General features: G+C 41.5%; 1 protein-coding gene across 2 annotated transcripts in view; it reads right to left on the bottom strand.

The window, feature by feature from the left end:
• Positions 1–8,354, bottom strand: part of RMDN2 (regulator of microtubule dynamics 2) — a 54,592-nt gene extending 46,238 nt beyond the window's left edge. The window contains exons 1-2 of one of the 2 annotated variants that reach the window (XM_037165415.2): positions 8,275–8,354; positions 929–1,395 (exon numbers count right to left, since the gene is read on the bottom strand). In XM_037165415.2, coding sequence (XP_037021310.2) covers positions 929–1,380 — 452 coding nt within the window. In that variant the 5' untranslated portion in view covers positions 1,381–1,395; positions 8,275–8,354. Of the gene's footprint in view, positions 1–928; positions 1,396–8,038; positions 8,216–8,274 lie in introns of those variants that run through there. The other variant, XM_037165414.2, reaches the window with a different exon arrangement.
• Between the last annotated feature and the right edge of the window lie 9,582 nt (positions 8,355–17,936).

The following is a 17,936-nucleotide window of genomic DNA, read 5'->3' as shown; positions in this document are numbered from 1 at the left end:
CAGAAGGTGTAATCCCCCGTGGCTATGGCTGAGTAAAGGACCCGGGGACCATAAGCTACTTAGGAGACAAAGTTTATCTTCCTTGTAGAGGCACCACCTCTGCCCCCTTTTCTTCATCCTGGTTGGCCCCGGGTGGGTGACCGATTAGCCAATGACGGGTAAGGTTCCTCAAAAGAAGGACAACCTACCTAAGACAGGCACAGTCACAAAAGGGCCATCAGGGAAGGACTTGGGGGCTACTGAAAAGGGGGGTGATGGGCCCTAGCCCCTTGGCTTTGACATAGCCTGAGTCCTCATTCTGTCTTTGAGAAGTTTCCTAATCTCTTGGCTGCCTTACTTCCCCTGACTTAAGCCTGAAACAATGCCTTAAGCCTGAAACAATGCTGGAGGTGGATGCTGCCCTGTGCTGGAAAAAACAGGCTCCCCGGGGCGATCAGCTCTAAGAAAGAATGACTAAAATCCTATGAAATCTGCTTTGCCAATACCCTCAATTTAAATGATAAGGGTCCAAGCAGGAAGTGTGCTTGTTCCCCAAAGTTTTATGGTCCTTTAACTATCTCACCCTGACTCAGAATAAGCCCTCAGAGTTCTTTAAATGTTGTCTATTGTTTAATCATTTCTGTCTAACAATAACTGATGAGCTTTACATATACACCCTATATTCCTGTGCAAATTGAATCCAATAAAAGCTTGTTAAGGCAAGGGTCAAGGCACTTTCCTCTTGAAAGAGTGGCTGAGGTGCTCCCAGGTGCTCTCCCCTTAAGAGAGAAGCTGCACTGTCCCTTTTCCTTCACAGGACTTGGTAATCTGTGTGAATTTGTCTCGTCTCACCCATAATACCGTGGACCCCAGGAGCCAGGATCCGCATCAAATAATAGCAATAGCAAAATAATCAACTCAATATGGGCAACATCTTAAAGAAACTTACCCTCCTTCACTTTCCGCTTCCTCTGAACTATTACTTGCTCCTGAACTCTGAGCTGTGGCAAGCCTTCTTTTCCTAGCTCTGTGCTGAGGACTAATCCTATGAGCAGTTGTCTTCCTTCGAAGTTCACCATGTACATATTCCTCCAGCTTTGGGATGGTTTCTTTAAGAATTTTGATTTCCTCTTTGAGTTCTTCCATATTTATCAGTAACTCGTCTAACTTCTCCAATATCTGAAGTTGCCTTCCTTGAAAGATTGCTGCTGTTCCTTGGCCATTATGCATTTCATCTTGCAAAGTCACTGGATCCAATGCATTACCCAGAGAAAGAAATTTAGGTAAATTCATTGCTGTCCTTGGATTACGAACCTTATGGTACCACAGAAGAAGCAAGCTGATTCCAGTAGTTCCCACCATGATGCCAAGTATCAGTTCTTTGTTTGTGGAATGAGGCATTCTTGGGTTTTGTTTCTAAAATTAAAAAGCATAAATGTAGATAAATGTTGTTTCTGTCTTTGCCCAAAACAAAAATATTAGAGCTTTTCAATCAAGGAAAGCCAAGTCTACATATACATACACAAAACAACTTGATAAATCATAAATCATAAACTAAAATATATTACCTTTATCATGTATGTAGCCAGGTGGAAATATTTACTTTAAGGATATTACTTAAGTCATCATAAAGTATCAACTTTAATTCAGAGTTTGTATCCTAAATGACTGACTTGATATTTACTCTTTCCTATACCTTTTTAAAAGTGTGATAAATAAACATGAAAGCATCATTATAAACTTCTGAAAAAAACTATTTAAGAATTGAGCCCTGGCTGGTATGGCTCAGTTGACTGAGTGCTGGTCTGAGAACCAAAGGGTCTCAGGTTAGATTCCCAGTCAGAGCACATGCCTGGGTTGTGGGCCAGGTCCCCAGTACGGGGCACACGAGAGGCAACTACACATTGATGTTTCTCTCCCTCTTTTTCTCCCTCTCTTCCCCTCTCTTCAAAAATAAATAAAATCTTTTTTTAAAAAGTTCAAATTATGCTTAACTGTGCCTGAACTTTTTATTTGTGTACAAGTAACTAGTGAAGGCTTAAAAGAAGCTCTCTCTTAGCACATTTTTTATTTATATTTGGAGTGATCAACATTTCAATACCTAGGGCTCTGAGATGCAAACTATATCAGTGAGCTCTGGCAAGGCTGTAACCCAGCCCCCATCTGTTTTTCCCACGTGAAAAGCAGAAATGCTAACCAATGGGCAGCCTTCATGGCCTTTCTTCCTGTGACCCAAATTCTTCTGCTGCTAACGTTTCTATTTCTGCCTAAGTTCTTAATGTTTTCCTTTCTTTCAAATTTTCACTTTAAAATGAATTAACAAAATGTCATTTCTTTGACTCTTTTTCTCCTTCCGAAATTTTGCCTTTTCTCATTCAAGGCCCAAACCCCAGCCCACCTCATGAGGACCACAGCATAACTCCAGGTACTTTGACTGAATGCACCTCACCTTTCTTTAGTATATCCCATCCTCACCAGTTTGATTGTTTATCTCTGTTCTTAAAGCCAGAAGGCTGTTAAAGAAAAACAGAAATAATATAAAGCTCCCTCTCCTATTGAGACTTTAAAATGTCAATAAGTATTTACAACTACAATGAACTTAAGTAATTACAGTAAAATATAGTAAGTTTTTTTTACAGACTGAAGTTCCCAAAATTGCTTCCCCATCAATTTCCTCTATTTTGTAAAAAGGTACACACCCGTATTAAATTTTGTTAGCAACCTGAGAGAAATACTACAAACAATGGCGAACTGTCTATTAAAGAATATTAATTTATATAATTTGGGGTTTTTTTTGGACACTTTCTCAAGGAGATTATTACAGCATTACTCACCTATGACCCCCAAGCAAAAGAAAAGCAGGTAAATTCTTTAATCTCCCCAGGTGTACAATTGGAGGCGACATCTGGACTATGGCACAGGAAGGGGAACCCAACAGGGCCTGCTAGTCTCACTGAGTTGAGCAGAGATCAGAATTCAGAAAAACTGAAGCACCTACAATTTGTACAGCATAGGACTGAAGACAGAGGTGTGCGGAGAAACGGCTCCAGAAATACGTACAGGAGTCGCCTTGAGTCTTTCATTGAATACCACTCACCACATGCCATTTCCAGAAAAAGAACAGTTACCAGGGAGCTAGCTATAAGCTTAACCATTCCTAAAGATTACACAGAATTAAGAAGTGTTCAAATTCCCACTAGCCAGAGTGCACGGTACTTATGAAATAGAAGAGGCTTTCATCAGAGAACTCAGAAAGGTAATGTAATGCCTTGGTAACCGTTGGTAATGAGGCTAAATTAACCCTAGAGTTAAGGCTATTTAGACTTGCTCTAAAAGAGCTTTATAATGAGCTTCTGAAGGAACAAACTTATTCATAAACTTATTTCTTATGACTTATTCACAAGTAATTTAACTGCCTTTGAGAGAAAAAGAAAGCCCAATAGTTTTTAAAGAAATAAGAAAAAATCCAGAACTCAACAACACAAAGTTATGAATGTTGATCACCAATCAGAAATTACTAGATATGTATACTATTTTCTCTTCAGATCGTATAAATCTTCTGCCTTTTACTAAAAATTGCTAGACATGTAAAAAGGCAGAAAAATGTTAAAACTACTGTCACAAATATGTTTACTATTTCATATATTTAAAATATGAAGATAGACGGTACTGAGCAGAACCAAACAGAACTTCTGAAGATAAAAAAAAATAAAACACCAGAAGTAAAATTTTACTGAATAAGATTAATAGCAGAAGAAGATAACACATTAGAAAAGTCAGTGAATCTAAAGACACGGCAATAGAAACCACCTGCTAGCAGCTAAATGTCTGTGTCCCCTCAAAACTCATGTCCAAATCCTAGTTTGCAAGGTGATGGAATTAGGAGGTGGGGCCTTTCAGAGGGAGAGCTCTCATGAATGGCATCAGGGACCTTATACAAGGCACCCAGAGAGATCCCTTGTCTGTCCCACCCTCTGAGGTTATAGCAGGTGCCGTTCACGAATCAGGAAGTGAGCCTCCGAAAGACACTGACTCTGCCTGCGCTTTCATCTTGGATTTCTTAGCCTCCCAAACTGTAAGACATTTCTGCTGTTTATAAGCCACCTAGTCTATGGCATTTTGTTACAGCTGCCCAAGAGACTGAGACACCATCCAAAATGAAGCCCACAGATTAAAAACAAAACAGAATTCAAGCAGAGCCTATGGGGCAATATCAAGCACTTTCAAATATATATAATTAAAGTCAGGGAAGGGAGAGGTGAGATTTGAAGGAAAAATGGCTAAAACTTTCCAAATTGTACAAAACCTATAAACCCAGAGATCCAAGAAGGTCAATGACACAATCCAAGAAGAATAAATTAAGAAAAACAAAGCAAGGCACAACATTATTAAAATGCTGGAAACAAGTGATAAAGAAGAAATCTTAAAAGTAGACAGTGTGGGGGGGGGGGTGGATTTGTTATATACAGACCAAAGGGAAAAAAAGATTACAGCAACCTTTGTCTCAGAGACTCACCTCAGAAACTATTCAAGCAGGAAACAATGGCAGGACACGTTTAAAGTACCAAAAGGAACTATCGATTTACATTTCTATACCTAGTGAAATATTTTTCCATAATGATAAAATACATTCTCAGACAAAGAAAAGATAAGAGAATTCATTGTCAGAGATATGTACTATAAGAAATGCTAACAGAGGTCCTTCAAACAGAAGGGAAATGATAACAGACAGAAACTTGGGCACTGGCCAGAGGCTCAGTTCGTTAGAACATCGTCCAGATACACCAAGGCCGCAGGTTCCATCTCCAGTCAGGGCACAAACGAGAAGCAACTAACAAGTGCATAAATGAGTGGAACACCGAATCGATGTTTCTCTCTCTCAAAATCAATTTTAAAAAAGGCTACATGGGGGAAAATGGTACCAAATGATGGGGATATAACAATAATTCTGTCGGCCAATAGAAAAGAACCAATTTTTTTAAAGGAAGGTAAATTAATGAAGTAAAAGAAACATTAGAGAATTGCTGCAGCAGTGAACTTGAGAAAGCAAAGGTGATGAGTGGTCTCCAGCGCACAAGTACAGAGGCTGACCTTTGATGGAAACAAATTATTCATTCACAGTAATGAAAGACAAAGCAGACAACGTAAGCAGATTCAGGAAGGTGGGGAAATATAGTGGGATCTTATAAAAGTTCTCTTTGATTGCTTAATTGTTCCAGATGAACAAAGAAAACAAACAGCTGAGAGGATGGGGGAAGGAATTTTGGAAATAAGCAAATTCTGAATGCAACTGTATGCCCAAATTTGTCTTCCTCTGATTTATATCCTAGAATCCCACATAAGCAAAGCATTAGCACTTCTCACAGCCAACTACTGTAAATGTGGTGCTTCCAGTGATGCCCTATGAAAAAATAAGAATAAGCAGCAAGAATCTATTTTTAAGAAGTCTGCCTAAAAGAATGCCTCTCTTTGGTCCCTGGCTGGTGTGGCTCAGTAGTTTGAGTGAAAGCCTGTGAACCAAAGGGGCACCAGTTCAATTCCCAGTCAGGGCACATGCCCAGGTTGGGGGCCAGGTCCCCAGTGCAGGCTGCATGAGGGGCAACCACATATCCATGTTTCTCTCCCTCTCTTTCTCCTCCCCACCCCCCTCTCTAAGAATAAATAAATAAAATCTTTTTTTAAAAAAAGGTCTTTCTTTAGATTCCTAATATATCAGACCATATGCATTAAACATAAGGAGTGTCCTATTCAGATACCGTATTTCATTACAGGTCTAAGAGTAAAAGAGAAGGGCAACCAATTTTAAAATAATCATCTGCTAGAAATTGCCCCAGATATTGGTCAATATTATATCTAAGAGCGTTAAGAAACTATTCTGAAGCCAAGGGTTTCAGTATAAAGTCTATGTGCTTAATCTAGCTTTCCTGACCTCAGGGTCCAGTCTGCCTAATCTTTTTAAGGAAAAAATGTTTTTACCTTATTGGTATAACGGAACCGAAAGTCTAATCATCAGTCCAGTCCCATCCCATCCAGACTTGTCAGCAGCAGATTCAGATCAATTTGTAACTTCAGCTAAAGTTGTAGGTCGTTATTATTGGTATTCAATGTTATCTCCACAAAATAATCATATCACAACACTAAATTATGTTAAAAGACCATTCCAAAAAGGCAATAGTACTGGAAAAAGCCACTATATGCCCCTGCCTTACATATGCATACATCTAATAATCATTCATCAAGCTTGATATCTTGGCTCTTTTTGGGGGGTAATAACACTAACGCAGGATATTCATAGGCTGATGCAGAAGTCTATGTAAAGAAATATTTCTATTCTAATTGCTTCCTTGGCTCACTCCTGCTGGGCCCTCCTTGAACTTTACATTAAATAACATAGTCTAGCTTAAATTTTTTTCACTAATAACTAAATAAATGGAAGTCAAAATATATCTAGGAAGATCTTATCCCTGAGATGGTAGCAGGTTTAAACAGGTGGAAAAGAGTATCAAATTTTGTTTGACCTTTTTAGGAATTATGTGGACCATCCCCAAACTATCTGGTGGAGGCAGGTCCTTTCATTTTCTCTATTTTGCAGATAAGTAAACTGAGGCATGTCAGGTTATTCACTTAGGAGTCATCCAAGAAGGAAATGAGGCCTGTCACCGTTGATTAATTACTGAATGCACTGCTGCATGATGAGGATTCAGGACACAACAGCCAGGTCATGAAGGAGAATGTTGACTGTGCAAGAGATGTTCAGAGGTGAGATTTGACTTTGGATCTATGAAAATCAACTGGAAAAAAAACTGGAATCAATGGAGCAGGTATTGGTTAATAACCAATAGAGACTAATAGCTATAATTAAAGACTAATAACCACAATTAGAGACTAGTAGCTAAAGCTATGTTTAAGTTTTTTATCAGTATAAAATAAATGTGCTTCTGAGCAAATAATTTGAAAAATGCCACTCAAAAATACTAATGTAGAAACTTTATAAATCAGAACATTGCTTGCCTGCAGTATACTTTCAAAGGTTATATTACATCACTTATGTAACTTTTATATGTTTAATTATCAAATTAGTACACACTTGCACTTTACTATAAAAACAGAGCAATTTAAAAATTGTGTTTTACTTGTCCTTTAAATAAATTTAAAAAGGGGGGAAAGATGATAGAAACCTTGGTTTTTAGGGGACAAGAAATTGTAAATGAAGGGAAGGGGGGTGGGGGGTGCAATGGGGGCCAACTTTAGGGGGTCCCATATAAAAAAAAATTAAAAAAAAAAAAAAAAAAAAAAAACAGGAAGGGGGGGGGGGGGGTTGGGAATTAAGTTAATTATAAAGTTTTCAGCAATATCCATCATATATTCACTTACTTCATCAGATTCTTAGGAGGCGATACAGAAAATATGTAACTGATAAAAATGAGGGGACTTATGAAAATAGATTTACAACAGGGGTAAAGAAACATTAGGGATTAAAGCCTGAAGTTTAAGTTTCCCTAGGAATCGCTGGGACCTGTAATTAGTGACCGCATTCCCCACAAAGACCTGAATAAGGGTAACTTTTAAGTAAATTCCAGCACTCGTATTTCATCGTTTCCATAATTTTTATTTCCTATTTTCTTTTTAATTTAGGACTCTGATATCTGTCTTATTTGCAAATGTTTGTCCCACTGAATCGGCCCCACGTTTCGTGTAAAAGCAGAAAATCCAAGTTTGTTGGGAACACAACAAAAACATGTTTGCGGCTGAAAGTTAAGACCCAGGGAGCCGAGGTGCGAGGCGAGCCAAGCATCCCCAACAGAAATCAGCGGGGCTTGTAGGGACCCGCCAGGCCGAAACGGAACACTGCCCACTCCCCGCCGCGCAGCGCGGGGAAGGGGCTTCCGAAAGGTTCCCACCGCCGCCGAGAGGATAAAACGGGCAGCAACTACTGCAGCTCCGCGAAACCCGGAAGTGCAGTGCCTGCCACCGGAAGTGCTGCCTCAGCCCTCTGCCCGCCCCCGGGCGCGTCCCGTCTGGGCCAGACGAGCAGCCCAGAGACCACTGCTGCACTCACCAGTGCTCGCCGCGGGGGCTTCTCCGCTGTCGGAGCCTGGGGGCCTGGTACCGGGAACCCGCGGGAGAGGACGGTGGGAGAGAAGAGGCCAGCGGACGGCAGTCCTGCAGCCCGCAGGTCCCGAGGTCCGGCGCCACGGCCGCCGCGTCCTGCCCCAGATAGTGGAGGCGCCGGGGGAGGAGCCCGCGGCCCCTCGCCCTTCGGGTCCCGCCTCTAAGCGCTTGGTGTTAACTCACCTGGGGCGGGGGCTCTTTATACCACTGGGAACAACTGTTCTCCGTCTGGCCCCTCGGGCCGTACCGGACATTGTAGCCCGGATGCTTCCTCCCCTGGAAGCTTGTCCCCCCCGCCGCGCCCTGGCTCAGGGCCACGCACGGTCGGCCCCTGGGGAGGCTTAGCGCTTGCTTTCCACCCCAGTGCAGTCCTGCCCATCGCTGCCGCTCCCCAAACCCATCCCCTGCCCTAGTATGACCCTTTTGTGCCGCTCAGTAGGGACAACCTTTGCGTGGCCGGGACAAAAGCTGGTGTCTTCAACTAATGAGTAATGGCCACAGCGACGTTTTCATAACTTCATTTTAACACACGTGCCCTTTTAAAAGCACAACCAATTGGTCCCCCCCACCATTCGAAGTTGTCAGATGAAAGCCACCTTCTCAGACGCTTAGCACTTCAGAGTTAAACTTAACTTTGTATAATGAAAATAAAATTCTCCCAAATAAACTTTCAACAACTTGCACATTCATGCTCTTCTGTATATCCCTCACTTGGAGCTTTAAATTCAGGCTTGCAGAGAACTTAGTCTTGATTACTAAATTCCTCACCAGTGTACTGAGTGGAATTGAAAATGGGTACACTCTATCAAAAAACCAAGAACTTCCGTAAAAAAAAATCATAAGGTTAATTTTACAGTCTATAAAAACCTCCTTATTGATGGGAATTCTATAGAATTTTTAAGACAATAAGGTGGTTTTTTAGCTTGAAGCTGCCGCATTCAAGAATAAATAAGCCTGGCCATAGTCATGTTATTAAAACTAAGTTATGTTTTGGAAAGCACAGACCTTAACCTCTAAGATTTGAAACTAGTAAATCACTCCCTTCTAGGAACCACTTTTCAATGCTATTACTGTATTATGGTTTGCAAAGATATAATGCTAAAATTTGCCTTAATTAGAATACAATATAATATACACCTGCCGTGCATGATGATAATAGTTAAAAAACAAAACAAAACAGGATTTCATTACAAAAGAAACTTTGCTGTTTCTCCAATACTTAAAAGAAGCTTAAAGCACCTTCAGACTTAAGCTTCTCCAGAAGGAGCCCACTGAGCCGTTCACTGCCGCATCCCCAGCACACAGTACAGAAGTCTTTGGTATACATGTGGGGTGTGGGCTGAGAACAGGGCCTTACCAACGCTCTGTTCCAAGAGGAAAGTAACTGGTGAGCTGATACTAACTTGTTCTTGAAGTTCAGAAAGTAGGGCAAAATAGCTGGACTCTTTCCTATGTCCCTGTGTAACCCCAGTTCTTCTCCCTGCTCTCCAATACCTTTGATTCTGTTCTTTGATCAGTAAAATTACCTAAAAGAAACTCAGGTCATGGTAACCATTGATCTTCAGTGAAGTTTAAGCTAAGTAGCAAAGAGGGGAGTTACCTTTACAGGCACTGTTGTGGGGATTATGTACAAAAGAAGGGAAGATCCCCCCCCCCCCCTTTAGTAGGAGTGTATTCTTAAAAGCACTTCAGAAGGGGAAAAAAAAAAATGAGGAATCTCAAAGTGGCTGTCTGTCATACACTGAATGTGCTCCCCCCAAATTCATGTTTAAACCCTAATCCCTAGTGATGGTATTCAGAAGTGCAGCCTTTGGGAAATAATTAGGTCATGAGGTTGGAACCGGCATGCATGGTGTTAATGTAACGCCTTTATGAGAAGAGTCAGGGACCAGAGCTCGCTCTGTCCAGTACCATGTGCGGGTATAACAAGCCAGCCGCCTGCAACCAGCAGCAGGATCCTCAGCAGAACCCAACTGTAATGTCACTATGATCTGAGATTTCCAGCATCTAGAATTGTGACAGGAAAATGTTATTGCAGCTGCCCCGTTGGTAATTTGTCACAGCAGCCCAGAATAAGGCACTGTAATTCATCACAAGTAGCACAGCATTTCTGATCATCAGGCACCAGTGGCCTGCAGGCTCTTCACAATTTGTCGCCCCCTGGTGCTGTAGCGTTCCCCTGCCACTGCATCAGGCATCATCCTATACGGCAGCTATAGCCAAACTACTTAAAATCTTTCCATAAGCCACCCTTTGTCTAGTCTCTGTCCTTTACAGGCTGCTCTCTGTGCCTGAATACCCTCCTCTTGGCCACCTGTCAAACCCAGCCAGTCTAGTCTGCTTCCCTGGAGAAGCTGCTGTGCACATTCTCCTCCTCCCCAGAAGAAGCACTCGCTCATCCATGCCCAGTCAAAACTTTTGTGGATATAAAACTCCTCTCTGCTGGCTTTCAGCACACCTCTGTCATGGACACTGCAATACTACTGCTTAGTCAGTGACTATTGTGTCCACGAAATGACGAACATTTCAAAAGGGGGATGTATTTATCTTTGTATCCTCAGTGTCTGGCACTGCACATGCTTCCATTAAATATTTGAAAACATTTCTGCGAAAGTAATATGTACACTCAAGAGAAAAGCATTAAGAAATCTGCAGTCCTTGCCCTGACCAGTGTGGCTCAGTTGGTTGGGTGTCTTACTGCAAGGAGAAGGTCGCTGGTTTGATTCCTGGTCAGGGCATGTGCCTGGGTTGTGGCTTCAGTCCACAATCAGGGTGAGTACTATGTTTCTTAGTTAATGTTTCTCTCTTTCCCTTCCTCCCTTCCTTCCCCTCTTTCTAAAAATAAGATATTTTTTAAATTGCATTCACATAATAGTCATATAAGTGTATGTCAAGGGTTTGAGGGTTTTGTTTGTTTTATTTCTCGGATTTTGTTCAAGTGGTTTTATTTCCAGGGAGCAATTAAATGACAAAATTAGTTTTAGCTTTATGGCAATTACCAAAAAACTCTATAGTTAATTATTCTTATAGTTCCTTCTTGTGTAATTATTTGCAGATCCTTTTATCACTTATCAACTTAGTCAAGAGACCATTAAAAGAAATTGAACTTTTAGCTTCCGAGATCAGTGAGATCGGGCGCATTCAGTGTGGTTTGGATGTAAACAGAAATTGAACTGTTTAGAAGGCAATCAAGAGTTTTGCCTCCATCCCTTGGAAATATATGTTCTTTTCATTCTAGAAATTATATCTGGATTTTACTTTTAAGCTCAGGAAATGGTGATAGTCAGATATTACGACTTACACTACATTACATCTTCTAATTTACAACCTGAATTTCTTCTTTTACTGCTAAATAACGGAAGAAATTATTTTAAAATTAAGAATACATCAAGAGAACGAGGCAGAAGAGAGCGAGGAGAGAGAGGTCCGGGTCTGCCTGTGCCGACCAAGAGCAGGGGCAGCGGAAGGAGCCGGCCAGGCCTCACTGACGCTGGAAGGTCTCCTGTGAACTGCACAGGGAGCAAACCGTGGCAGCTGCGGCAAAAACCAGACTGAGTTTTATGTTCGGTTCCTGCTTCATTCTTTACGTGAATTCCCTTATCTTCCCAACAATGCCCTGAGGTAAAAAAGAAAAGTTACAGGCAAGGAAACGGAGGCTTAGAGAGGTGAAGAAACTTGTCTCTGGCTACACAATCGGTTTTAGAAACCCTCTGAACCGCTCCCTGGGAGCCAGGCTTTAGTCTGTGACAGCATGTTGGAAGGGGGCTCTTCGTAGCACCTTTCATGAGCACCTCACAGCTTCTCACGTTTATCTTTCACTGCTCCTCTCGCTGGAGGGACCAATCCGCAGACCGAAGCCCTTACCTACAAAGGGCTTTTCTGTGGTGTTTACCGTGATCTCCAAGCCACAGGTGTACCATTATTGTGGGTCTACCGAATTCAGACTAGGCTAGGAACACAGTCTAGGGAAAAGAGGAAAAGGAACACTATGTCTAAAATAAACATTTAGAAAAAATTTTCCCTAGAACACAAGAAAATCACCCAGCAAATTTCTGAAAAATAACTATGACTAAATTGGACCCTCCAAGGCAAAAATGCTTTCTTTGAAAAGGCATGAGGATAAGTTTATTAAATATTTCCATAAGACTAGTGAATAATGTAATTAATTATTAATCACTTAAATATAAGAAAATAGTTGACCCAATATGCCTGTACTGAATAAATCAGAAACAGTATATAGAAAGATATGCAAGAAAGAAAAGTTAGCGACAATATTTATATAATAATGCTACTTAGCAATTCAATGTTGAATCAATTTATTTTTAAAAAAAAGGCGATGGCTTCAAAATCATCCATCATCTAAATGAAAATGCAAATTTCATTCGATCCACATAATTTAAAATACTTTGGTACCACGAATTATTCTTCCTATAAATACAGCATTCTTATCAGAAACTTTCTGTTTTGTTGGAGAAATTAAGGTTTTGATAAGTGAAGAAACAATCATTTTCAGCAAGGCTTATGTCTTGCCCAGTTGATACTAACCTTTTTCGGTGATTATCAGCAGTTTTTTTGTGACACTTCAGGGTAGGAATAGTTCAGAGCTTGCTTGTTCAAAGTGCAGCCTTGGATGCACACTAAAGAAAAGCAAGAGATTAAAAGCAAAGAGTAGTTTTGCCCCTCCCTTCTGCATTCTTTCTTCATCTCTGGAGAGAATGTTCAAGGATATCCTTGACCACATATATGTCAGGTTCACAAGTTAAGGTCAGTTTCATGGTTTGTGACAGATTAAAAAGAAGTTGAATGTTCATCAGTTGGACAAAATGTTTTTACAATATGTGAACCATTAAATGCATGAAGTTTGTAAAAGAACTACTCATTTAGCCAAAGGGCTCTTTGACTTTTCCATGTAAGGCAAAACAACTTCTCCAATGCTCCTAAAAAAGACATTTCTTATAATAATCACATTTACTCTCCCAGTAATGAAAATCTTCGATTTCTCAAACAGAACGGCATCAAGAGGAGCTTTTCCTCTGAATGGAACAATTAGCCAGTCATTCATGGTACATGAAGCACTGAAGGGGTGTCTGTATTGGATTAATGAAAGATTCTTAACAAACTACTTAAATAATTTAGATATCACATACCAAAAGGCAATAAGATTTTATAGAGTGACAAAAGCTTACATGGTTTCCAATGAGTATTTAACTGTGAGGCTACAACTTTAGATGCAAAGGCACTTACATCATTTTCCTGTACTAAATGTTTGATTATGCAGCTATGACCATAATTAGGCATCATTATTTTCCCACATTTTTAAGATGTGGAATCTATAAATATCTTTCATTAAAATAATATACTGTAGCTTAGGCGATGGCTTCAAAATCATCCATCATCTAAATGAAAATGCAAATTTCATTCGATCCACATAATTTAAAATACTTTGGTACCACGAATTATTCTTCCTATAACCTCGCATCCCCATTCCTGTTTACTAACTGATCTCACACTCTTCACTACCAAAGAGTTAGAAAGTTTGCACTTGCAGACTTCCTGACTTCCCTCTCTTTGTTAGTCCACTGCAGAAACCACAAACACCTCACAGAAACTGCTTTACCCAAGGAGGACAAAGGTCTCCTAATTGCCCCAAAAGAGTGGCTTTTCATCTCTGTAGGACAGTTTCTCAACCTCAGTGCTACTGACTTTTGGACTAGAGAATTTTTTGTTGGAGGGAGAATTCTCCGTCATAAAAGTTCAGCAGCATCCCTGGCCTCCACCCACTAGTTGTTGGTAGATGTATAAATTAACATGTAACCTAGTTGAATTCTAGCCCTTAGTTAATAGGAAATAGCAAAGTCAAACTCAAGTACATTTTCCTAGAGAATTACTGTAAATAATGCTTGGGTAGGCTTGTTAAGCAATGCCCCAACATTGAAAGAATATGCTGTAAATTCTTAATTCCTATGTTTTGAATAATTTTTCTGAAAAACATGGACCATGTCTCATTCATTTTTCTACTCTCAGTACTTGATATTCAGTAATCTATACCTTAAACAAATGAGTAAGTTAATGGATAACTTAAAATATCTAGATATCTGAAATCTTCAATTTACAACCAGAAGTTTTGGCAAGTTTGCACATATGCCTATGTGATTGCCTTTTAATTTTTTTAAATTAAATTTGACTAATACAGGAAAGGTAGTTTATAGGGGAGGAAGTACCATGGGTCACGGGACACGGAATTAATTGTAGGGAGGCTGAGAATGGAAAAGTGAAGTTTCCAAAATTCAGTGGAAACCTTTGACTCCACCTTGGAAACCTAAATTTTGCCTAAAGCCAGCCCTGTGTATCAAACTACTTTTCTCATCAGAATTTGACTATCCACTGTTTGGAATTTTTTCTAAATATATATGTACTTTAAAGTGCGTTAGTGTCACCGGCTTCTGCTTTGCAAGGCCCCCTAAATCTTTTAGGTAGTATTTGTAATTAAGATGGTGAACTGAGCTGGAATTTTCACATGTATATAAATCTGCTAGGTTTCTTGCTGGTTATGTAGATTATTGGACGACCAAACCTTTGAGGTTCTTAGTTCAGAGATGCGGTCCAGAAATTTGCATCTCAAAAGGTTATCCTGAATGGATGTTGCATGGACCACCCTTTGAGAAATGATATGTGCAGCAATGCAGGTGATGATCTACTGCCGAACTTCTCAAGTAAAACGAGATCAGGAAGCTTTATTTTAGAACTACTGCTGAATCTGTTCTCTATTTATTTTTGGTCTATTATGCAAAAAGAGGTTCCATGACTATGTTGGAAAAAAAATGAAATTCCGTTTCTGGGAATTGGGCACCTCATTAGGGATTCTCCTTCCAATTTCTCCGCCAAAGAGAGAGAGCCATCGGAACATGATGCCCTCTCTCCCAACGTTAGAGGAAACCGCCCTGCTTGTTCAGCCTCTTCAAACAGAGGCACTCCCTGCTCTGGGTCCTGTTCGACAGCTCTCTGAGCCCACGGATTCTAGAAAGCCTTCATGGCCTGAAATGAGGCAATCATCATGTGAGCAGCACCTGCTCTTTGGTAGTTGGCTAACAGGTTTATTGTCACCATCTAGGTTGATCCATTGTGTCACGATTGTCTCTGTTGGCCAGATTACTTTTCTTCCACAAGTTAATTCTAAGATTGTGACTATCCAGCGGACACAACCGAATATTTGATGTAACAGGTATGAGAATGCTTTCTGCCTCCTTTATCGGATACATAACGCTTTGCACTTAGGGGGCACTTGGGAGTATTCAAAAATAATTAATCTATTTGTGTTCAATTGTCACCCCAACCTCTGAGACGTATTTTCATTCCCATTTTTCAGATGAGGAAACAGCCTCTTAGAGAGGTAGCGTGATGTACCCAGGTCGCTCAGTAAATAGAAAGTGCACTTCATTCTCAATTGAGAGCTTCTTGCTTTTCTAGAGCAACTAGTTGCTAGTGCACATTTCTGTTGCCTGTTGTCTGAGCAGGGATAGCAAGCTTCAGCTCAGGCAGGGAGCTCAGAGAAAGGCAAGATGTGTGTGTTACTGTCACCGAGGCCACACTGACTCCTGGCAACCTGTGAGTGAGTGATGCCCACAATGTCCTGTCCTCAACAGCCCCCGCTCAGCTCCTGTAGAGTCCTGTCCATGTCTTCTTTTATGGAGCCAATTCATCTCGTATTTGGTCTTCCCAATTTTTTTAGTTCTTTAGCAAGAATTAAACTCTTGATGAGGCTCCTGCATCATCCTGGCACCCCCCCCCCCCCCCCCGTGCTCTGTTCCCATTCTCTCCCCTTGACCACCAACCCTGGCCTCCACCCCTGCCTTTGAGCTCCAGCTGCTGGTGGCTGTAGTCATGTCCATGACCTTTAGTTTCAAGGTTGAGGATTTTGTTTCTTTTGTGGCCCAACCACCAGCTCTCTCTGGTTCCTGGCTCTCTGGCCATTTCTGCTTCCCCCCCCTCCCCTCTCCTTCTCTTGCCTGCTTTCCTACCTGGGGAAAGTAGCAGAACTTTCGGAGACGAAGGGACCTTTTCATAAAAATAATGGTGACACAATTAAGCACAACTATCTAAAAAGAGACTTCCTGGCCATGATCTATTGCAAAAGCCTTAATTTCCTTTTACATAGTTGCATAAAAACTGAGATTACGATAGAGGAAAGAAAATAAGAAATCAGCCTTGCTCCCTGCAATGCGAGTACTGCTTTGGGAAACCAGGGAGAATCTGACCCTCTCTTCTTAGATGAGGGAACAAAGTCTGAGATAAGATAATGTTGCCCCCGGAGGGGGGGGGGAGTTTGCTTTCAATGATTTTCCCTCCAGGGAGCCTGGCTGCTCTGCCTGCAAAGCATTAGCCAATCAAATGAAGAGCTGAAGAATACTAAGCACCATCACCAGCCCCTGAGTGGCGTGGGAACTGTGCACAGAAACTCAAGTTTCAAAAAAGTCCCAGCCAACAACAAAGAGGAGGTTTAAAAAAAGAAAAAGAAACTAAGGTTTCTTGTTTTTACAACACAGGGCAAGAAAAAGCTCACCGATATCACTTCACCTACACATCCTTTTGAAAGTTCGGATTTAAATTAAAAAGAGGTTTTACATGGATGTAAATGTCAGAATTTTTCTGGGGAAGGCGGTGGCGGAGGTGGGGCTATCTTCGGCTGTCTCGATGGAAGAAAGCTGGGAGGGAGACCTGGGCTGCAGTCTGGAGCTCCGAACTTAACTTACTTCATGGCCTCTAGCAAGTCACCTTACAGGATCTCTGTCATAGATGAGTCAAGGACCTGGCCTTGAAGTTGAACTGGGGAATGAAGCAGACAGACACATTGCACATCTGGAGCTTCTCAGAAGGACGGTGCTGCGGAAGAGCGGACGTGCCTTCCTTGCGCACTGGCGAACCTGATGGCGGCCTCTCCTTTGCCGATGAGGAACGCAGAGAGAGGAAACTAGCTTCACAAGGCCACATAGCCAGTGAGCGCATGGTGGGCCCATAACTCAGGTCTTATGGTTACCGTGAAGTTTTTATTTATTTATGGTACCGTAAGCGTTTGTGAGTTTATTAGCCCAAGCTGATGACAATTGCTGGGGAGCGAGATCTCAGATCGTCCAGAGTATAACAATTTGCCGTTCATTTTATGCATTTGAGATTGAGAAGGGAATGTGAGGAAGATGACATGGAGGTGGGAGAACCAGAGGCAGGGCTGGATTATAGGCTAGTTAAGATTGCGTGCCTCTCGAGGATGGGCAAGCTTTAGGAGGAGGGGTTGGAAAGGGAGCATTTCAAAGGTGTGTTAACCTGAATACACAGAAACAATGAACAGGGTTTACTTAAGGCCAAGATAAGCCTTTTACTAAAGAAGTTACAAGTCTGAGGAGCGACTGCCCACTTAGGAATTTATGATCCGATCACCCTGTGGGGTTAGTCTCCACAGAACCCCCTTTCCATCCACAATAAGCTGCTACTTACCAAAGAGACGTAAGCAGGAGGAAGCAAACACTGAGTGAACAAGGCAGGCTGCAGGGCAGGAGCAGAGGTCTGCTGGGGGTGCTGAACCGGTGGACACAGGGCTCACAGCAGAGCACGTTCAAGCACATTATGTTTGCTTGGTGAGTTTGTTTCGTTTTCCTGGGGTGCTCTGAGGAATTTTTTGGGGGGTTCAACCCTCCATTAGGAGCACATACCTAGTGTTCTCTGAACTGGGTGCCTCAGTCCCCAGCCTCTGAGTGACAGTGAATGGGTGTGGGTAGGACAGTATCTCAGTCCTGACAAGCTGGAAGTGTGACCGAGAGGAAGCCCAGGGAGGAGAGGGAGAGAGCCAGTGG

Source organism: Artibeus jamaicensis, unplaced genomic scaffold (assembly GCF_021234435.1).
Source record: "Artibeus jamaicensis isolate MK-2021 breed Jamaican fruit bat unplaced genomic scaffold, CSHL_Jam_final contig_465, whole genome shotgun sequence".
Lineage (NCBI taxonomy): Eukaryota > Metazoa > Chordata > Mammalia > Chiroptera > Phyllostomidae > Artibeus > Artibeus jamaicensis.
The sequence above is the reverse complement of the archived record's forward strand: the minus strand, read 5'-3'. Positions and strand labels throughout refer to the sequence as shown.